This window comes from Molossus molossus, unplaced genomic scaffold (assembly GCF_014108415.1).
Source record: "Molossus molossus isolate mMolMol1 unplaced genomic scaffold, mMolMol1.p scaffold_m16_p_10, whole genome shotgun sequence".
Lineage (NCBI taxonomy): Eukaryota > Metazoa > Chordata > Mammalia > Chiroptera > Molossidae > Molossus > Molossus molossus.
Window position 1 is genome coordinate 105,464,788 of NW_023425345.1, and position 23,541 is coordinate 105,488,328.

The following is a 23,541-nucleotide window of genomic DNA, read 5'->3' on the forward strand; positions in this document are numbered from 1 at the left end:
ATCTGCTAACCAACTCTTGGCATGACCCAGACCCGGTCCTCATCTGGGGCCGAGGTTCTGTATGCATTTACTCTAAGAAAATGAAATCTGCCAGATGGCTACCAGAGCGTCTGGTTAAACAGATGAATCAAGTTAAAGGAATAGCAGATAACCATATAGATAACTCCAGGGACGAAAATTCGCCCTGAGAGGCTTTTCCTGTTTTTTTATTTCAGGAATGGACTGGAAGGCTGAAATCTTACTGCTAGGGATACTACTGCATCTTTGCCTGCTTGTGGAAGGAGGTTTTGAGCCTCCTCCAAACCCTGACGAGCTCCTGAGGGCCCTATTTGGCCCCCCATGCAACTGCCATGCAGGAACGCTGCTGCTTAAAAGAACTTTTCGATAAACCCCTTTGGAGCGGGCTAAATGGGGTGCTGCCTTATCTTCTCCCTCTGTTGGGCCCCTTACTTGGCCTTTTACTGATTGTGTCACTAGGACCTTTCCTCTTCAATGAGGTGATGGCTTTCAAGCAGCAGATGGATGCCATTAAGATGCAATCTATACAGGTCCACTATTATAGACTTGAAATGGCCGACAGAGAAGCTCACTCTAGCTGTGAGTCAAGCTATGACTATGCCCGAGATGGCAAATAGTCTCAAAAACCTCGTCACCTTGGTGCGCTGGGCTGGTTAGCCAGAGATGGGCAACTGGAACTCACACGCGTCACCAACCACCACCTAAGACAGGAACAAGGCCTTATGCTGCCTTGCTTTCCAATGACGGGTAAGGACAGGTTGGAACCGTGTGCAAGTTTCCTGACCTAAGACAGGCACAGTCCCCTCAAGGTATTATTTCGGCCTTAAAATTTAATAAAAAAGGGGGACCTGTGGGAGACCGTTTGCATGGCATCCATCTTGTTAAAGTCTGCTGTGCTGTCTCCGGCCCCAGGGCGGGGTCTCTCCGCGTGCCGTGCCTCTCCACGTGCCGTGCCTCTCCACGTGCCGTGCCTCTCCACGTGCAGTGCCTGCATTCCTCTAGATAATTGTTTGCTCCGTTCTTTGCTTATTTGTTCCACCTGGGGTGTTTGCTGGGGTTGGCTTCAGGTGGGATGCTCATTGGCTGTTTCACGTGTTTTCCCCCTATATATTGCGTGAACTCCCCCTGAATAAACGAGACTTGATCAGAATCCTGTCTTGTCTCCATTTCTCGTGTCTCTTGTCCCACCTCATCCTCACTCCCCCTCTAGGGTCCTCGTTGATCGACCTGCGGGCCGGGTCAAACTACAATAAAAAACTCAAATACATTCAAACACATGGAAACTAAATAGCATATTATTAAACAATAAACAGGTTACCAATGAGATCAAGGAATAAACAAAAAACTTCCTGCAAACAAATTAAAATGAACACACACACAAAACAAAATCTATGGATACAGCAAAAGCAGTTCTGAGAAAAAAGTTCATAGCATTACAGGCCTACCTTAAGAAACAAGAAAAATCTCAAATATACCATCTAATCCTACAACTAAGAGAACTAGAAAAAGATCAACAAGAAAACCCCAGAGTAAATAAAAGGAAGAAAAAAAAGATCAGAGCAGAAATAAATGACATAAAAAAATTAAAAAGCAATACAAAAAAAAAAAAATCAATGAAACCAAGAGCTGGTTCTTTGAAAAATAAATAAGATGATTAACCTTTAGCCACACTCATCAATAAAAAAAAGACAGAGGACCAAAATAAATAACATAAAAAATAAAAGAGATGCCCAGCCAGTGTAGCTTAGTGGTTAAGCATTGACCCATGCACCAAGAGGTCGCTGGTTTAATTTCTGGACAGGGCACATGTCCAGGTGTGGACCAGATCCCCAGTGGGAGGCATGCAGGAGGTGTCCAATCAGTGTTCTTTCTCATTGATGTTTCTATCTCTCTCTCTAAAATAAAGGGGGGAAAATGAGAGAGGTGAAGTAACAACTGACATTACAAAAGTACAAAGGAGTATAAGAAAATACTAGAAACAACTATATAAGAACAAATTGGACAACCTGGGTGAAATGGACAAATTTCCAGAAGCAAACAGTTTACCAAAACTCAATCAGGAAGAATCAGATAACCTGAATAGACTGATAACAACTAATGAAATTGAAGCAGTAATAAAATAAATAAATAAAAATAAATAAACTCCCAGCAAACAAAAGTCTTGGACAAGATGGTTTCAGAAGGGAGTCTTACCAAACATTAAAGAAAATTCTCTTTAAACTATTCTGAAAAATTCAAGAGGAGGAAAGACATCTAAGCTCTTTTTACAAGGCCAGCATTATCCTAATTCCAAAACCAGAAAAAGACACTACACAGAAAGAAAATTATAGGCCAATATCCCTGATGAACATAGATGCAAAAATCCTCAACAAAATATTAGCAAACCTGATGCAGCAATACATTAAAAAGATCATACATCATGACCAAGTGGGATTTATTCTGGGATACAAAGCTGGTACAGTATTTGGAAATCAATAAGTGTAATACATCACATAAATGAAATGAAGAATAAAAATCACATGATCATATCAATAGACTCAGAAATCACATTTGACAAAACCAAGCATCCATTTATGATAAAACTGTCAGCAAAGAGGAAATAGAGGGATCATACCTCAACGTGATAAAGCCCATATATGACAAACGTACAGTTAACATCATACACAAAGGGCAAGAACTAAAAGTGTTTCCTTAAGATCAGGAACAAGACAGCATTGTTCACTTTCACCACACTTATTCAACATAGTACTGGCAGTCCTAGCCACAATAATCATAAAAGAAATAAAAGGCATCCAAATTGCCAAGAAGGAAGTAAAACTGTCATTATTGGCAGATGATATGACATAGACCCCTAAAGACTCCACCAAAAACTGCTAGATTTAATAAATGAATTTGGCAAAGTAGCAGAATAAAAAATTAACATCCAGAAATTGATGGCATTGTTATGCATCAATAATGAACTCTCAGAAAGAGAAACTAAAAACAAAGAAAATCTCATTTCCCACTGCAACAGAAAAGAATAAGATACCTGGAAATAAACTTAACCAAGGAGGCAAGAGACCTGTACTCAGAAAACTATAGGACATTGAAATAGGAAATGGAGGGAGATACAAACAAGTGGAAGCATATAACATGTTCATGGGTTGGGAGAATTAACATCATTAAAACGTCCATACTACCCAAAGTAATCTACAAATTTATCACATTTCCTATTAAAATAACAGTGGCAGCCAAGCCAGTGTGGCTCAGTGGTTGAGCATCAACCCATGCAGCAAGAGGTTGCCAGTACGATTCCTGGTCACATGCTCAGGTGTGGGCCCAGTACCTGGTGGGGGGTATGCAAGAGGCAGCCAGTTGATGTTCTCCCTCATTGATGTTTCTATCTCTCTCTCCCTCTCTCTTCCTCTTTTTCTAAAATCAATTTAAAAATATAATAAATAAATAAATAAAATATCGGTGGCATATTTTACTTATCTAGGACAAATAATTCAAAATTTTATATAAAACCAAAAAAGACCCTGGATATCCTCAGAAATCTTGAGAAAGAAGAACAAAGTTAGAACCAAAGAACTTATATGCATGTATACATAACCAATGGACATAGACAGCAACGCTTGCCTGGGGGTTGGGGCGGTAAGATAGGGAAGAAGGTGGCTGTGGAGAAAGGAGAAACATCTGTAACAAAAATAAATTAATTTTTTTTAAAAAGAACAAAGTTGTAGGGATCACAATATCAGATATCAAACTATACTACAAAGCCATTGTAGTCAAAACAGCCTGGTGTTGGCATAAGAACAGGCAAATATCAATGAAACAGAACAGAGACCCAAAAAATTGATGCATGCCAATATGCTCAATTAATATTTGACAAAGGAGGCAAGAAGATACAATGGTATAAGATAGTCTCTTCAACAAATGGTGTCTTGGTTCACAACTTGGCTTTTTCTGGACAGTGCCAAGCCCAGCAAAAAAGCAGCCATCTGCAGATCACTTTGTAGCTTAGACCAGGTGGCCTTGGACAGAACTTAGGCAGTGGCTGACCTTGCCCCAGAGCCAGCACACCCAGTGGACAGCTTCAGACCACATCAAAACACCACCACCCAACCACCTCTACAAGTGACACACTCAATGAATGGACTCAGTGGTACAAGAACCCTGATGAAGTAAGTCTTTCTCTGTGTGGTGGGCTCCTGCACAGCTGGTCCACCAAGGTAGGCAGAAGTCAGTGGTCAGTGAGCACAACCAGTCCTCACAGCTGATCAGCCAGAGTAAATTCCTCCCATTGACATGCCAACAGCAATCAAGACTCAATTACAACAGAAGGGTGTACAGTTCACACTAGGGGTGCACCTCAAGGGCCCAGTTGGGGTGATCAGGAAGACTGTGCCACTGGATCCTACAGGAAACCTGCAACAAAAGGCCACCCTACAAAGCCCAGGAGACAAAGCAACTCTACCTAACACATAGAAACAATCACAGGGAACCAGCCAAAATGAGGAGACAAAGGAACATGTCCCAGATGAAAGAAATGAACAAAACTGCATCAATCAGATGCAGAGGTCAAAACGCAGGTTACAAGGTTGTTCAAGGAATTTGGTGAGACATTCAAGGAACTTAGTGAGACCTTCAAGAAACTTAAGGAGACATCCAGGGAACTTAGTGAGAACATCGACAACATAAAACGGGACCAGTCAGAAATGAAAAATGCACTAACTAAAATAAAGAATAATTTACAGCCCTGGTTGGTATGGCTCAGCAGTTAGAACATTGGCTTGTGGATCAGAGAGACCTGGGTTCAGTTCCCACTAATGACACTTATGTAGATTGCAGTTTGTCTGCAGCCCCAGTTGGGGTCATGTGAGTGGCAGACACTTGATGTGTCTCTCTCACATTGATGTTTCTATCTCTCTTTTCCCCCTCTCTCCCTCCCACTCTATGCAAAGATAAATGCAAAAATGTCCTTGGGTAAGGATAAAAATAAAAAAGAATAATTTACAGGGAATCAATAGTAGAGAAGGTAAAGTCAAGAAGCAAACTGAGGATTCCAAAATGGCGGCTGAGTGAATGGAAGCTACACAGACCATCTCCCAGGACCAAACTGGAATTACAACTAAAATAAAGACAAATGATCGGGAAAAAGCAACAAAAAAGCAGCTGAAGAGGACCCTATAACCAGCGACACTGAATTGAGCCTGGTAGGACTGTGGAGGCATGAGAGGGCTGGCTGAGAGCCTCCAGGCAGCAGTGGTTTTAGCTGTGAGCAGCTCCCTTGAGGTTAAAATCCCAAGTCAGTTCCACAGTGCAGAGGGCCGGGACAGAGCACAAAATTAGCTACAGCAGCTCACCTTAGGTTCCAGCAAAGGGAGGGCAGACTGGACTAAAACTGTGTGTGGGGACACTCAGGATTTGGAGGGCACTCCAAGTTTTTGCTGAGTCATGGCCACACAGGACGGTGGCCATCTTGTTCCTTTCCAGAGCTCTGGAAAGAAGCAGCTGCCCCCCCTTCAAAGATATAACCCCACCGGCTGGGCTAAAGAAATGCAGATTGAGGCTCATTAACAACCAGCATCTGCCCCATCCTCTGAAAATCCTCTTACACTGAACACCTGAGGAGGTTTTTTATTCAACTGAGGACTACAACCCAAGGCCATCAAGTAATTGAGACTAATAGCCTCCAGGCAAAAATCTAGAGGGTAACCGAACCTTTCCTAGGCTTGCAAATCTACCCAGGATAGTAAGACTTGACAACGGTGTTTAATGTGGGTCCTCCAACACTTATCCAAACACAGTAGAGGGTTGCCACAAACAGCAGAACACCAACACCCACTGGAAAACTTTGGTAGGCTCCAAAACCCATGGAGATAGCCAAAATGGTGAAACAAATAAACAAATCCCAAATGAAAAAAACAAGAGAACTCTACTGAAGATGAGATAAAAGAAATGCAGTTAAGCAAGTTATCAGAGGTAGAGTTCAGAGCCATGATATTAAGGAAGCTCAAAGTGTGAGTAAGGACCTCAACACTATGAGTAAAGGTATAGAAACACTGAAAACTAACAAAGTGAAAATGAAGAATGATATAACAGAAATAAAAAACACATTGGAAGGAATAATCAGCAGAGTAGACAAAGCTAAGGACCAGATAAGTGAATTAGAAGACAGGGTAGAAAAAAATCAATCAATCAGAAAACCAACAGGAAAAAAACAATTAAAAACAGGAAGACAGCTTAAGAGAACTGTGGGACAACTGAAAATGTAACAACATTTGTACATAAAAGTCCCCCCAAAAAAGAAAATCGGCAGGATTAGAGAATATATTTGAAAAAATAGTGAGAGAAAACTTCCCTAACTTGGTGAAAAAAGAAGGCATTCAAGTTCAAGAAGCACAGAGAGCCCCAAGTAAGAAGAAACCAAACAGGCCGCCCTGGCCGGTTTGGCTCAGCGGTTAGAGCGTCGGCCTGCGGTCTGGAGAGACCCGGGTTCGGTTCCCGCTAAGGGCATGTACCTCGGTTGCAGTTTGTCCCCGGCCCTGGTTGGTCGTGCGGGTGGCAGCCACTCGATGTGTTCCTTTCACATCGATGTTTCCCTCTCTCTCTCTCTCTCTCTTCCTCTCTCTCCCTCCCACTCTGTCTGTACAAAAAATGGAAAAATGTCCTCGGATGAGGATTAAAAAAAAAAAAATTAAAAAAAAAAAAGAAACCAAACAGGCCCACACAGAGACACATAGTAATTAATATGCCAAAACGTAAAGACAAAGAGAGAATCCTGAAGGTAGCAAGAGATAAACTACAAGTTACCTACAAAGGAACCCCCATAAGACTATCATGTGACTACTCAACAGTCACAATACAGGCCAGAAGGGAATGATATGAAGTAATCAAGGTCATGAAAAACAAGGATTTGAATCCAAGAAGACTCTATACAGCAAGGCTATTATTCAAAATAGAAGGTCAAATAAAGAGCTTCCCAGACAAAAAAAGGCTAAGAAAATGTATTAGCACCAAACCAGCAGTGCAACAAATGTTAAAAGGACTGCTGTAATTAGTAGAAAAATAGAAAGAAAAATATAACCACAATAAACAAAAATGGCAATATATAAGTACAAATCAATAATCACCTTAAATGTAAATGGATTGAACATCCCCATAAAAAGACACAGAGTAGCTGATTAAATAAGAAAGCACGACTCATATATTTGTTGTTTACAAGAGACTCACCTCACAACTAAAGACTCACATAGGTTGAAAGTGAGGGTACGGAAAAAAATCTTCCAAGCAAACAGAAAGGAAAAAATGCTAGGGTAGCAATACTCATACCTGATAAAATAGATTTCAAAATGAAGGCCATAACTAGAGACAAAGAAGGCCACTGCATAAGAGTGAAAGGATCTATCCAACAAGAAGATATAACCTTGGTAAACATATATACACCCAATATAGGAGCACCAAAATATATTAAAAATCTTCTGGAGGACCTCAAAGGAGAAATCGACAGCAATACAATCATAGCAGGGGATTTCAACACCCCTCTGACGTCACTGGATAGATCCTTTAGACAAAAAATTAACAAGGAAACAGAGACTCTAAATGAAGCACTAGACCAAATGGATTTAATAGGTAACAACAGAGAATTACACCCATAAACTACAGAATTCACATTCTTCTCAAGTGCACATGGGACATTCTCAAAGATAGACCACATGTTAGGGCACAAACTAAGTCTCTATAAGTTCAAGAAGATTAAAATCATATCAAGTGTCTTCTCAGATCACAATGGCATGAAACTAGAAATCAATTGCAACAAGAATATGCAGACACATGCAAACATATTTAAATACATGGAGGCTAAATAGCATGTTATTAAACAATGAATGTGTTACTGAGGACATCAAGGAAGAAATTAGAAACTTCCTGGAAACCAATAAAAATGAACACACAACAACACAAAATCAATGGGATGCAGCAAATACAGTTCTGAGAAAGAAGTTTAAAGCACTACAGGCCTTCCTCAACAAACAAGAAAAATTTCTAATTGATTATCTAACCTCACAACTTAAAGAACTAGAAAGCAAACCAACAAACAAAAAAACCTAGAGCAAGTAGAAGGAAGAAAATAGTATAGATCGGAGCAGAAATAAATGACATAAAGACCAAAAACAAAAAACAATTCAAAGTATTAATGTAACAAAGAGCTGGTTTTTCAGAAAGATAAACAAGAGTGACGGCCCCTTAGCTAGACTCACCAAGAAACAAAGAAAGAGAACCCAAATACACAAAATCAGAAATTAAAAAGGAGAAGCAACAACTGACACCACAGAAATACAAAGGATCATTAAAAAATACTATGAACAATTATACAGCAACAAATTAGAAAATCTAAGCAAAATGGACAAATATCTAGAAACACATAGTCTGCCATAACTGAACTGGGAAGAGAAAGAAAACTTGAGCAGACCAATAACAACTAAAAAAATAGAAGATGTAATCAAGACTCTCCCACAAAATGAAAGCACAGGCCTGGATGAATTCATGGGAAAGTTTTACCAAACATTCAAAGAAGGACTAACATCCATTCTCCTCAAACTATTCCAAAAAAATTCAAGAAGAAGGAAGACTTCCAAACTCGTTTTATGAGGCCAGCATAATTCTAATTCCAAAACCAGAAAAGGACACTACAAAGAAAGAAAACTACAGGCCAATATCCCTGATGAACATAGATGCCAAAATCCTCAACAAAATACTAGTAAATCAGATCCAGCAATACATTAAAAAAATTATTCACCATGACCAAGTGGGATTTATCCCAGGGATGCAAGGATGGTACAATATTTGCAAATCAATAAATGTGATACACCACATAAACAAAATGAAAGAAAAAACCATATGATCATATCAATAGATGCTGAAAACGCATTTGACAAAATCCAGCACCCATTTCTGATAAAAACACTCAGCAATGTGGGAATAGAGGGATCATATCTCGATATAATAAAGGCCATATGTGAAAGACCTACGGCCAACATCATACTCAATGGGCAGAAACTAAAATCATTTGTTAAAACAGGACCAATACAGAGATGCCCACTTTTGCCACTCTTATTTAATATAGTATTGAAAGACTTAGCCACAGCAATCAGACGGGAAGAAAAAATAAAAGGGATCCAAACTGGAAAGGCAAAAGTGAAACTGTCAGTATTTGTAGATAACATGATATTACACATAGAAAACCCTAAAGACTCCATCAATAATCTACTAGACTTAATAAATGAATATTGGAGCAGGATACAAAATTAACGTTGAGAAATTGACAGAATTCATATACACCAATGATGAACTCACAGAAAGAGAAACTAAAAAAACAATCCCATTTACCATCGTGGCAAAAAAATTAAGATACCTAGGAATAAACTTAACCAAAGAAATAAAGGACCTCTTCACAGAAAACGACAGGACATTGAAAAAAGAAATAGAGGAAGATATAAAAAAATGGAAGCACATACCTTGTTCATGGATTGAAAGAATTAACATCATCAAAATGTTCATACTACGCAAAGCAATCTATAGATTCAATGCAATCCCCATCAAGATACCAATGACATATTTCACTGAACTAGAAAAAATAGTTCAAAAGTTCATATGGAACCATAAAAGACTCTGAATAGCCACAGCAATCTTGAAAAAAAAAAAAGGACAAAGTAGGTGGGATCACAATACCAGATATCAGGTTATACTACAAAGCTACTGTAATCAAAACAGCCTGGTATATAGAACAGAGAACCCAAAAATTGACTCAAAACATTATGCTCAATTAATATTCTCCAAAGGTGGCAAGAGTATACAATGGAGTCAAGACAGCCTCTTTAATAAATTGTGTTGAAAAAATTGGACAGCTACATGCAAAAAAATGAAACTAGACCATCAACTTACACCACACACAAAAATAAACTCAAAATGGATAAAAGACGTAAATGTGACTCATGAATCCATAAAAATCCTAAAAGAAAATGTGAGCAACAAAATTTCAGACATTATATGCAGCAGAATTTTCACTGATACATCACCTAAGGCAAGAGAAACAAAGGAAAAAATGAACACATGGGACTACATCAAACTAAAAAGCTTCTGCACAGCAAAAGAAAAAACCATCAAAATGGAAAAGGAACTCACTATATGAGAGAGCATAATTGCCAATGATACATCAGATAAGGGGTTAATTTCCAAAATATATAGAGAACACATACAACTCAACAAAAGGAAGATAAAGAATCCAATTTAAAAATGGGCAGAGAACCTAAAGAGACACCTCTCCAAACAGGACATACAAATGGCCAAGAGACATATGAAAAAATACTCAACGTCACTAAACATCAGAGAGATACAAATTAAAACAACTATGAGGTATCACCTCACACCTGTCAGAATGGCTGCCATCAACCAATCATCAAACAGTAAGTGCTGGTGAGGGTGTGGAGAAAAGGGGACACTAGTACACTGCTGGTGGGAATGCAGACTGGTGCAGCCACTATGATAAAAACACTATGGTGTTACCTCAACAAATTAAAAAGTGAATTGCCATTTGATCCATTGATCCCACGTCTAAGAATATACCCTAAGAAGCCTGAAACACCAATCAGAAAGAATATATGTACCCCCATGTTCACAGCAGCACTATTTACAATAGCTAAGATCTGGATACAGCCCAAGTGTCCATCAATAGATGAGTGGATAAAAAAGTGGTGGTACATATACACAATGGAGTACTATGCAGCTGTAAGAAAGAAAGATCTTTTATTCTTTGAGATGACGTGGGGGGACCTGGAGAGTATTATCCTAAGCGAAACAAGCCAAGCAGAGAAAGACAAATATCACATGATCTCACTTATTTGTGGAATATAATGAACAAAACAAACTGATGAACAAAAGACATAGAAGTAGGGTACAGACTGAGAAACCTTAAAAGAGGGGGTGTGGGTGGGGGAGGAAGAGATAAACCTCAGAATATATATGCCTGTATGCGTAACCAATGAACATAGACAACAATGCTGGGGATGGGGTAGGTGTAGATCAGGAGGACGGTGTCAATGGGGGGAAAAGGAGAAACATCTGTAACAAAATTTAATTAATTAAAAAAAATTTTTTTAAAGTCATGGAATTCAGGAACAAACCTCAGAGGGATGGGTGGTAGAAGGTGTGGGAAGAAATAAACCAAAGAACTTATATGCATATATGCACAGCGGATGGTCACAGACATTAGGTTGGGGAAAGAAGAACGGGAGTTGACAGGGAGACGGAGGGGGTTAATGGGGCAAAGGTGGGGACATGTGTAATACTTTCAACACTAAAAATAAATAAATAAATCACTGTACCTTACATTTAAGCAGCAGCAGGTATTTTGAGAAATAACTTCACCCAGTATTACCTTTCATTTCCCTTTTTATTATGGAAAGCTCCAAACAAATGTCAGTAGAGAGAATAGTATGATTAATCCCCATGCACCCATCTCTTCATTTAGCAATTTTCACGTGAACAATCTTGTTTCATCCTGACCTGTATTCACTTTTCCTTTTCCTTCTTTTCTTACCCATCCAAATAAATTTTGATGCAAATGCCAGACATTATTTCAGCTGTACACAACTTCTTACTGCAGAATATTAAAACAACAACTAACCACCTACTAAACATAAATGTTCATTTATTTTATAAACTCATGTTTAGGTTGGCAGCCTAGAAAACCTTTCCAAATAAATTACTCTCTATCACAAATCGGTCCAATCTCCCAAAATACAATTGAACCTTTTCAAATAGAAAATAAGTCTTGGCTTTTAGGTTGGACAGTTAATATTTATTAAGTCACTGGAGATTCAAGCTCTAATCCACACACACTAAAAAGGATATAAATATCTTCATTCTTTTGGAGTATAAAAAAAAGAGAAACTGAATAGAGACTCAATCCACTTCAGCAAATGAATATAATTCAAAATTCCAGAAATAGAAAATTTATATTAAATTTATTGGGGTGACATTGTTAATAAGATTATATGGGTTTCAAGTGTACATTTCTATGATACATTATCTGTATGTAGAAATCTTTTATTGCTTTACTTCTGCCTCTGTTTCCTCTTTGTGCTCACAATCTTGTGTCTATAACATTTCAACTGACTAGAAAAAATGCTTGACTCAGAAGACTATACAATCTAAATACAGTTTTTAAAATGTGGTTAACTTTAACAAATTATTTTTAAAATCTTCTCTGACTTTAATAATTCAAAGGTAACTGCAATGTAAGGATATGAGATAATGATAAAAAAAAGAGAGAGAGAGAGGCAAATGGTTAGAATGTTAAATAGTGACAGATTCCAGTACACTGCCTAAGATTTTACTGAATTCACTGATAAATAAAACAAACCAATGTGATATTTAAAAAAAAAAAATTAATTTTTAACCATGATTAAATGATATTGTAGTCAAGATGAGTATTTTCAACCCAATACTATACATTTTGATTTAGCTTTCTTTCTTTCTTTCTTTCTTTCTTTCTTTCTTTCTTTCTTTCTTTCTTTCTTTCTTTCTTTCTTTCTTTTTATCCTCACCAGAGGACATTTTTCCATTTTTTTGTCCAAATAGAGTGGAAGGGAAAGAGAGGAAGAGAAACATCGATGTGAAAGGGACACATCAAGTGGCTGCCACCCGCACGACCCAACCAGGGCCGGGGACAAACTGCAATGGAGGTACGTGCCCTTAGAGGAACCAAACCTGGTTTTCTCAGGACCGCAGGCCGACGCTCTAACTGCTGAGCCAAACCAGCCAGGGCTTGATTTAGTTTTCTGTATTAGCACCATCTCCTTCTTGGCAAACTTGGTAAGATCTTCCTGGGGCAATGTTCCAGCTGAAAGAGGTAGAGACAAAACCAGTTTGTTATAACGCATGTTTCTACTATACCGCAAAACAAGAAATATCACATCTGCCAAAAAATAAAATTCTACTGAATAAATCTTTTTTTTTCATTAATCCTCACCCAAGGATATTTTTCCATTGATTTTTAGATAAATGGAAGAGAGGGAGGGAGAGAGAAAGAGAGAAATATCAATGTGAGAGACACTTCTTTTTTTTTTAATGCCACCAAAAATTTGGTTGCCTCCCACACGAAAAAAATGGGAGAGAGAGAGAACATGAGAGACAATTCTTGTTGCCCTGCATGACACCAACCAGAGCCAGGGATCAAACCTGCAACCCAGGTAGGTGCCCTTGACTTAGAATCAAACCTGCGACCTTTTGGACTGCAGGCCAATGCTCTAACCATTGAGCAAAACTAGCCAGGGCCAACTTTTAATTTTTATATATTTTTAAAATATGCTTTTATTGACTTTTAGGGAGAGGACGGAAGGGGGAGAGAGAGACAGAAACATTGATCAGCTGCCTCCTACATGCTCCCTATTGGGGATGTAGCCTGCAACCAGGGCCTATGACTTCACTGGGTATTGAACTAATGACCTCTTGGTGCATGGGATGACGCTCAATCCACTGAGCCACACCAGGGGTGGACAAATGATCTAACTTTTAAACTACCTATACCTGGGGGTTGGGCCAGATATTTTCTTGGGGAGGTGTTTCTTTTTAATTAATATATTTTTGTTACAGATGTTTCTCCTTTTTCCCCCCAGACACCATCCTCCCTATCCTGCCCCGCCCCCCACAAGCATCGTTGTCTATGTCCATTGGTTACAAAAATATGCATATTAAGTTCTTTGGTTTATCTCATCTCTTTCCCACCCCACCCCCACCTCTGAGGTGTGTCAGTCTGAACCATACTTTTCTTATGTCACTGAGTCTATTTTGTTCATCAGCATTTTTTTGTTCATTATATTCCACAAGTAAGAGACATCATGTAGTATTTGTCTTTCTCCGATTGGCTTATTTTGCTTAGCATAATACTCTCCAGGTACCTCCATGTTGTCTCAAAGGATAAGAGATCTTTCTTTCTAACAGCTGCATAGTGTTCCATTCTGTATATGTACCACAGCTTTTTCTTTTTCTTTATTAATTTGAGAAAGAGAGGAAGTGAAAGGGGGAGAGAGAGAGAGAAACACTGATGAGAGAAAACATCCATTGGCTACCTCCTACATGCCCGCAACTGGGGATTAAGCCCACAGCCTGGGCATGTGTCGTGACCAGGAATTGAACCAGGCTGTTTTGATTACAATGGCTTTATAGTATAACCTGATATCAGGTATTGTGATCCTTTTTACTTTGATCTTTTTCAAGATTGCTGTGGCTATTCAGGGTCCTTTTTGGTTCCATATAAACTTTTGAAGTATTTGTTCTAGTTTTGTGAAATAAGTCATTAGTATTTTAATGGGGATTGCATTGAATCTATAGATTGTTTTAGGTAGTATGGACATTTTAATGATGTTAATTCTTCCAATCCATTAGCAAGGTATATGCTTCCACTTTTTTATATCTTCCTCTATTTTTTTTTTTGTCAATGACCTGTAGTTTTCTGTGAAGAGGTCCTTTATTCTTTGGTTAAGTTCATTCCTAGGTATCTTAATTTTTTTTGCTGCAATGGTAAATGGGACTGTTTTTTAGTTTCTTTTTCTGTGAGTTCATTACTGTGTATAAAAATGTCATCAATTTCTTCATTTTAATTTTGTATCTTGCTACTTTGCCAAATTCGTTTATTAAATTTAGTAGATTTTTGATGGAGTCTTTAGGGTTTTCTACGTATAATATCATGTCATCTGTGAATAATGAGTTTCAGTTCTTCCTTTCCAATATAGATTTCTTTTATTTTGTCTTCATGTCTAATTGCTGTGGCAAAGACTTTCAGTACTATTTTAAATAAGTGGCATAAGTGGGCATCCCTGTCTTGGTCCTGTTCTTAAGGAAAATGCTTTTAGTTTTTGCCCATGGAGTATGATGCTGGCTGTAGGTTTTTCATATATGGCCTTTATTATGTCGAGACATGATCCCTCTATTCCCACATTGCAGAACTGGGTGCTAGATTTTGTCAAATGCTTTTCAGCGTCTGTTGATATGATCATATAGTTTTTATCTTTTATTATGTTTATGTGGTGTATCACATTTATTGATTTGTGAACATTGTACCATCCTTGCATCCTTGGTATGAATCCCACTTGGTTATGGTGAATATATGTTTTAATGTATTGCTGGATTCGATTTGCTAATATTTTGTAATGGATATTGGCATCTATGTTAATCAGGGATATTGGCCTGTACTTTTCATTTTTTGTAGTGTCTTTATCTGGTTTTTGAGTTTGGAAGGCTTCTGTCTTCTTGGATTTTTTGGAATAGTTTGAGGAGAATGGGTGTTAGTTCTTTTTTGAATGATAGGTAAAACTCCCCTGTGAAGCTGTCCGGGCCCAGGCTGCTGTTTGTTGGGAGATTCTTGATTACATCTTCAATTTCCTTAGTTGTTATTGGTCTGTTCAAGTTTTCTATCTCTTCCCAGTTCAGTTTTGGGAGACTATGTGTTTCTAGAAATTAGTCATTTCACCTAGATTGTCCAATTTGTTGCCATATAAATGTTCATAGTATTTGTTAACAATCCTTTGTATTTCTGTGGTGTCAGTTGTTACTTCTCTTTTGTTTCTGATTTTGTTTATTTGGGTTCTCTCTCTTTGTTTCTTGGTGAGTCTAGCTAGGGGTCCATCAATCTTGTTTATCTTTTCAAAGAATCAGCTCTTTGTTTCACTGATTTTTTGAATTGTTTTATTAGGCTGTATGTCATTTATTTCTGCTCTGATCTTTACTATTTCTCCCCTTCCACTTGCTCTGAATTTTGTTTATTTGTTTGCTTTCTAGTTCTTTAAATTGTGAGGTTAAATAGTCAATTAGAATTTTTTCTTGTTTCCTGAGGTAGGCCTGTAGTGCTATGAACTTCCCTCTCAGAACTGCTTTCACTGCAGCCCATAGATTTTGTGTTGTTGTGTGTTCCTTTTCATTGGTATCCAGGAAGTTTTAAATTTCTTCCTTGATCTTCTTGGTAACCCATTTATTATTATTATTTTTCTTTTTTTTATCTTCACCCAAGGACATTCTTCCATTTTTTTGATCAGACAGTGTGGGAGGGAGAGAGAGGAAGAGAGAGAAAGAGAGAAACATCGACATGAAAGGGACACATCGAGTGGCTGCCACCTGCATGACCAACCAGGGCCGGGGACAAACAGCAACCGAGGTACGTGCCCTTAGCAGGAACTGAACCCAGGTCTCTCTGGACCACAGGCCGACGCTCTAACCACTGAGCTAAGCCGGCCAGGGCCCCATTAATTATTTAATAACATGCTATCTAACCTCCACGTGTTTGAATGTTTTTGAGTGCTTTTATTGTAATTAATTTCTAGTTTCATGCAATTGTGATCTGAGAAAATGCCTGATATGATTTTAATCTTCTTGAACTTGTAGAGACTTCATTTGTGTCCTAGCATGCAGTCTATCTTTGAGAATGTCCTATGTGCACTTGAGAAGAATGTGAATTCTGCAGTTTTGGGGTGTAATACTCTATAAATATTTATTAAATCCATTTGATCCAGTGCATCATTTAGAGTCTCTGTATCCTTGTTAATTTTTGGTTTAGAGGATCTATCCAGTGATGTCACTGGGGTTTAAAATTCACCTGCTATGATTGTATTGCTGTCAAATTCTCCTTTGTAGTCCTCCAGAAATTTTTAAGTACATTTTGGTGCTCCTATATAGGGTACATATATGTTTACCAAGGTTATATCCTCCTGTTGAATAAATTCTTTCAGTATTATGTAGTGGCCTTCTTTGTTCTAGTTACAGCCTTCATTTTGAAGTCTATTTTATCAGATATGAGTATTGCTACCCCAGCTTTTTTTCCCTTTCCATTTGCTTGAAAGATTTTTTTTCATCCCTTCACTTTCAACTTGCGTGAGTCTTTTGTTATGAGGTGGGTCTCTTGTAAACAACATATAGATGAGTCATGCTTTCTTATCCAATCAGCTACTTTGTGTCTTTTGATCAGAGTGATTAATCCATTTACATTTAAGGTTATTATTGATATTTACTTATTCATTGCCATTTTTGTTTATTGTGGTTATATTTTCCTTCCTATTTTTTCTACTAATTACAGCAGTCCTTTTAACATTTCTTGCAGTGCTGGTTTGGTGTTAATATATTCCCTCAGCTTTTCTATTTTGTCTGGGAAGCTCTTTATTTTACCTTCTATTTTGAATGATAGCCTTGCTGGATGGAGTGGTCTTGGATTCAGATCCCTGTTTTTCATGACCTTGATTACTTCATGCCATTCCCTTCTGGCCTGTAGTGTTTCTGTTGAGAAGTCAGCTGAGAGCCTTATAGGGTTTCCTTTGTAGGTAACCTGATGCTTATTTCTTGATGCCTTTAGGATTCTCTATTTGTCTTCAATTTTTGGCATTTTTATTATTCTGTGTCTTGGTGTGGGCCTGTTTGAGTTCTTTTTACTTGGGACTCTCTGTGCTTCTTGTACTTAATGTCTTTTTCCTTCACCAAGTTAGGGAAGTTTTCTGTCACTGTTTTTTCAAATATGTTCTCTAATCCTTGCTCATTTTCTTCTTCTCCTGGAACTCCTATGATATGGATGCTGTTATGTTTTATATTGTCCCACATTTTTTTTTAGGCTGTCTTCCTGTTTTAATTGATTTTTCTTTTTGGTTCTTTGATTGAGCTATTGTTTTCTACCCTGTCTTCTAATTCACTGATCCAATCCTTGGCCTCCTCTACTCTGCTGGTTATTCCTTCCAATGTGTTCTTTATTTCTGCTATGTCATTCTTCATTTTCAATTGGTTGGTTTTCAATGTTTCTATATCTTTTCTCATGTTGTTGAGCTCTTTACTCATGCTGTTGAGTTTCCTTATTATCATCACTCTGAACTCTACCTCTGATAACTTGCTTAACTGCACTTCTTTGATCTCTTCTTGGTACAGTTCTCTTGTTCTTTAATTTGGGATTTGTCTTTTTGTTTCACCATTTTGGCTGTGTCAGTGGATTTTAAAGCCTGCCAAATTTTCCCTGTGGGTGTTGGTGTTCTGCTGTTTGTGGTTCCCTCTACTAGGTTTGGATGAGTGTGGGAGGACCCACATTAAACACCACTGTCAAGTCTTTCTTTCCTGAGTAGATTTGCATGACCAGGAAAGGTTTAGTTATCCTCTATATTTTTGCCTGGAGGCTATTAGTCTCAGTTACTTGATGAGCTTTGGGTTGTAGCCCTCACCTGAATGAAAAAAATCCCTCAGGTGTTCAGGGTAAGAGTATTTCCAGCCATTGGGGTACATGTTTGCTGGCTGTTAATGAGGCTCAGTTTGCATTTCTCTGGCCTGGCCAGGTGGTTTTAAATTCCTGAGGGAGTTGCTGTTGCTTCTCCCTGAGGCTCTGGGAAGGGGCTCTTTGAGTAAAATGGCTATTGTCTTATGAGGGAGTGATTCAGCACAAAACTCCCAGTGCCCTCCAACTCCTGAGTGTCCATCCACTTCCAGTCTAGTCTGCCCTCCCTCTGCCAGAGCCCAAGGTGAGTGGCTGTAGCTAATTTAGTGCTCTGTCCAGTCCTCTGTGCTATGGAGCTGGCTTGGTACTTTACCCCAACGGAGCTGCTCACAGCCAAAACAGCTGCTGTTGTGGACTCCCAGCCTGCCCTCTCACACCTCAGCAGTTCCTACTGGGCTCAATTCAGTGTCTTTTTTCTGTCCCTGGTTATATGGGTTCTCTCCAGCTGCTTTTCTGTTGATTTTTTCCCAATTATTTGTGTTTATTTTAGTTGTAATTCCAGTTTGGTCCTGTGAGATGGTCTGTGTAGCTTCCATTCACTCTGCTGCCATTTTTCCAGATATCTTCTGTTTGCCCCTGCAGATCCACTCTTCAGCTTTTCCACCCTGCTCTCTGCCCCTAAAGCTCATCTACAGACCACATCAAAAGGCCCCTTGCCTCTGATTTCCACAGAGTTGAGCTAATTGCCTGTCTTAGCAGGAGACTGGAGGGAGGAAAGTGAAGGTAGACCATCTATTTCCCTAGTTCTCTTCTGCAGGATCACTCCAGGTTGGCTAAGTCCTTAACAGAGGTCATTACTCTTCTCTGAAGGTGACTTTGTCCTTAGAAGTCTCCTAGGTTCTCTACTGAATAAATCTTGATGTCAACCAAACACCACATTTTTCAAAAATGCAACTGCAATTCAATTTTTAGTTAAGCAACTACTAGAAAATGTAAAAAATAGAACATATCCTATTACATACAGATATTATCAGACGTTAAGACATTTTCTAGGTTTTGACTTCTTTAATTAAAGAATTAAGGAACTGGTACTAATTCTACCTAAAGTTCCTTAGAGCTACAAAATTAATTCATTCTATCCAAGTGTGGGTGAAAAGGGGCCACATACTAAACCTGACAAGCTCAGGGGAGGCCTACATGGTGTCATTACAAACTCAAAGGCCTAAAATAACCACAAGGGATCACCTGAAATTAAAATTTTTTAACTAAAAGCAGTTTATAGCATGTAGTCATGTCCTAGGCTGGCTTCCCTAACAAAGGTCAACTTTCACCTTAATTGAACCTATTGTCTTTTTGCATCTATGATAATAAAAGAGGTAACTTCCCTTTTTCCAGACCCCTCAGGGCACAACCAATGCACCAAGGCTGAGACCACAAATCCCCTCATTGTTATTATTATCATAGTAATTGTTGACTGTTAACTATCTTAAGCCCACCTATGCAAAAAATGTATATGTTTATCATTTTACTTTTTATCCAATCCCAGAGGCCACCCCTGCTTTCCCCTGCCATCCTAATTTGTCACCAGGGGATTTCATGTAACCCACTCACATCTCCTCCTTTGATTATAATGTATAAAATGAGTTGCAAAACTGCCATTCTTCAGAGCATTGTCTCAATCCATTGAGGGTGTTTTTTTTTACCAGCAATTGTCAACAGTTTTGACTCAAAATAAACTCACAAAAATTCTTCACAGGTTTGAATGTTTCTTACTTTGACATTTACTTGTCATAGTGCAGCAGGATTTTAAAGAAGCTCACCTAGGACCACCCAGCAGACTCCCACCTGGTGCTAGGATCCAGCAAGGGACCCATTGAGCACTGCTTGGTCCCCACCACACCCGGTGAACTGGAATGAGTTGTCTCTTGGATCCAGGACCTTTCCTTGCTTGTGGTAGAGGGTCTGACTTTATTTGAGCTGTATTTTTTTTTCTTTATTGATTTTGGAGAGGGAGAGAGTGATAGAAACATCAATGAGAGAGAACATTGACTGACTACCTTCTGCATGTCCCCACTGGGGATTGGGCCCACAACCTGGGCATGTGCCCTGGCCAGGAATCAAACCAGTGACTTCTTAGTGCCTGGGTCGACGCTCAACCACTGAGCCACATTGGCCAGGCTTGAGCTGTATTTTTACATTTTCAAGGTTAAAGGTTGACAGAACCCAGGCTAAGGTGAGACAGGAGAAAAAATGGGTGACTGGTTTTGGCTTCAGCTTTTCAGCTGGAATTGCTTTATGAGAGTCTGAGCAAAAACACCTTTGCTCTATAAATGAGAGCTAAACTCATTCAACTCCAGAGACAAGGGGCAAGTCCTTTTTCCAGCCCAAATCTCTGGTGTTCTTAGGTAACGAAGAATCTTTGTGGAGGTGTCAGAGGTCCTTCCTTATGACATGCAGGAGTCCCATAGGGAAATTGCAACTCATCCGTAGTTAACTGACTGGCTCATCCATGGGAGCACCCATAGGGTTGGTCAACCCACACCCTGAGCCCTGCTGGTTGTTTTAGACAACCTGGAGAGAAACTGAGACATGTAAGAGGGTCGAGTGTGACTCGAGGGGTAAGAGCCTTGAAGCAGTACACTTCAACCTACAACATAACGCCCCTAGAAAATTTGCTCAGACTCTGCAGATATCCAAAGAAAGACTAAAATTACAATGGAAAATTGCACCTTTAAGGCCGATGAACCCCAAGAATCCCAGCCCCCCATTAATACTCCAACAGGGTACATGTACAATTTATATGGAATCTCAGCTTGCAAGTATCTACAGAAATGGGAAAATTTAACTAAAAATACCAGCTTGGATGGAATCTTGCAAAACAAAATCAGACCCAAGTGGGTCAGAACTCTTTTTCCTAATCCCCGACAGAATGCGTGGAACCTTGAGAAGTAAATCCCTTCCGAGGGATCAAGTGGAGGAAACCTTAAGTGGGAGCGCAGAACGGCGGCTGGAGGGGGGCGGCGGTCTGGGTGAAGGGGGAGAGGGCAGCGGTGGGTGAGGAGGGGCGGCTGCTGCGCCCTCACAGGGCGGATCCCTGCGTTCAACCATGTGTGGGAAGGCTTGGCGGGGAGGAGAACTGAATTCTCTACGTGCACAACAAATACTGGCCCAGCCACGTCCACTGCCTCGACTGGCCGGTTACCTCTACCGCCCGCCCACGTGGCGGCGCCCGCGCCCGGCAGCAGCGGCTCCTCTGTGGCTGCCGCTCCGGCCTCCATTGAGGGCCCAGGTCGAGCTCTTGGCTGCCAGCCCCCCCACCCCCAAGGCTAAGGCTCCCCAGCAGTCACTGCCCTGCCCTGGCCCTGCTGGCTGCCAGCCCCCCACCCCCAAGGCTAAGTCTCCCCAGCAGGCACTGCCCTGCCCTGGCCCTGCTGGCTGCCAGCTCCGCCCGCCCGGCCCTTCACACCTGTGGCTTCTCTCAGTTTCTGCGGGTCAGGGGTGCCCTGCTCATGGTCTCACACAAAGGAAATCCAGCGATGAGCTGGGCTGTGTTCTCATTTGCAGGGCTGACGGGGGCAGAAACCACTTCAAAATTCACTCACCTTGTGCTTACAGGCAGCAAGACAGCAGGGAGCCTCAAAGCCAGGTCAGTAACCTACATGTGGACCTACCTGGGCTCCAACGTGTCTCAAAATAGACAGGTCAGACCTGGGAGTGAGACACCTTTCTGGGCACAGTCAGACCCAGTGCATCGCTTCCCCCGAACCGTATTCCCACCCTGGCCACACACGTCCTCCCCCTAGTAGGACTCACTGAGGGTTATTCAGTCCACGCGGGAGGCTCAAGTGAGGTAGCAAGACTGGGCCCGCACCTAGGAGCTTGGGGCATCTGCCCCGCAAGTCGCACTGAGGGTTTTCCCCTGGAGGGGAATTATCTTCTCTTTATTTACAACTAATACTGGGGAGGCAGAGCACAAGTCAGTCAGGCCCCCTGACTCTTTACAGCTCATTGCTGTAAGACAATGGAAGCTCGTCTTGATTTAAAGGTACTGGAAGAACGAAGTAGCAAGTTCGAAGTCACCGGCTTCTGGTGAGAACCAAGTTAGATACCCAGATACCGCGTTTGAAAGAACAATGAATGCTCTCAAGTGCATCCCTTCCACCCCACAGTGAGACACCCTGAGCCTGGCTCTAGAGGGAACAAACAAGAACAACGAATGTTTATTTATGGAGGAGGAAAGCAAAGAAGGTTAGCAGAAGGAAGCGCTCCCCGGACACAATATTTAGAGGAACACAACTTCCTAGTGTGAAGGAGGAAAGCCCCTCAGTAAGAACTTCTGAACCTCAGTCAAGCCAAAACTTAGCACCTGAACGCCCCTTTAACAGGTAATGATGGATACTGTACATGAAGAAACTGGAGCAGAAGAGGATGATCGTGAAGGACAAGGTGATGAGGGTGTAGATGGACATCCGCTTCTCCATGGTCCCCCTGATGAGACAGAGATGGGATCCGGGGCAGCTATCAGTTCTGCAGTGGATGATGGTTTGGCTCAGCAGTGGCAGGTGTTGGTACATGAGGAAGAACAAGAGCACGCACTGTGTGCCAACCTGCAGGAGGAAGTAAAGGAGGTACAAAAGCAAAAGCACCTTCTCCCGGTGGAAGTTGAGGGTGGACTTCTTCGGAGAGGGGACGTGCTCCTGGATCCCCACCATGGAGCCCTCCTCCACTTCAGCTGCCACTGACTCCACTGACTTGACCTTGATCTGTTTATGCCGAATCTGGGCCATGAAGAATTCCATGAGGAAGAAGAGGGCTAGGAAGATAAAGAAAAAGAAGTACCAAATCCCCACGACAGGACTGCTAAAACTTTTCTCAAAACACTCAATCAAGCAAGGATAGGTGATGTTGCCGTGGCACCAGAAATCTTCCTGGATGGAGGCCCAGGGCATGCGGACCACGTACACCACCACTCCATACACGGCAATGAAGCCAAACCACAGCTGCCGCCCGATGTAGTAGCCAGATTTGTCACCGGCCACGGAGTGGAGCACAGGGATCAGTCCTGCCACCGCGGCTGCAGCCATCTGCTCAGCTCCTCAGAGGACGGCGGAATCGACCAGGAGAGCTCCGAGCAAGCCTCGGGAGGGAAGGAGAGGGGGCATCAGAACGGGAGAGCAGGTACCAAGAATCCCACCCACACCTGAAAAGCCTGCTCAAGTTTTAGCTCCGCCACCAGCACTCAGTTTCCTGTCTCTACACACGAGCAGTGTTCGTGCACCCCTGGGGTGGTTATTCCTTCCTCCACG

The 23,541-nt window shown here is 40.7% G+C and overlaps 1 protein-coding gene across 1 annotated transcript; it reads right to left on the reverse strand.

Moving 5' to 3' along the window:
- Positions 1 to 22,578: 22,578 nt before the first annotated feature.
- On the reverse strand, positions 22,579 to 23,319 carry LOC118623408. Its single transcript, XM_036250928.1, has one exon. The coding sequence runs from the start codon at positions 23,317 to 23,319 to the stop codon at positions 22,579 to 22,581; it is 741 nt and encodes a 246-aa protein (XP_036106821.1).
- Positions 23,320 to 23,541: the final 222 nt, after the last annotated feature.

Coding starts and splice junctions, on each gene's coding strand:
- LOC118623408 (XM_036250928.1), bottom strand. CDS start 23,319: ATGGCTGCAGCCGCGGTGGCAGGACTGATCCCTGTGCTCCACTCCGTG.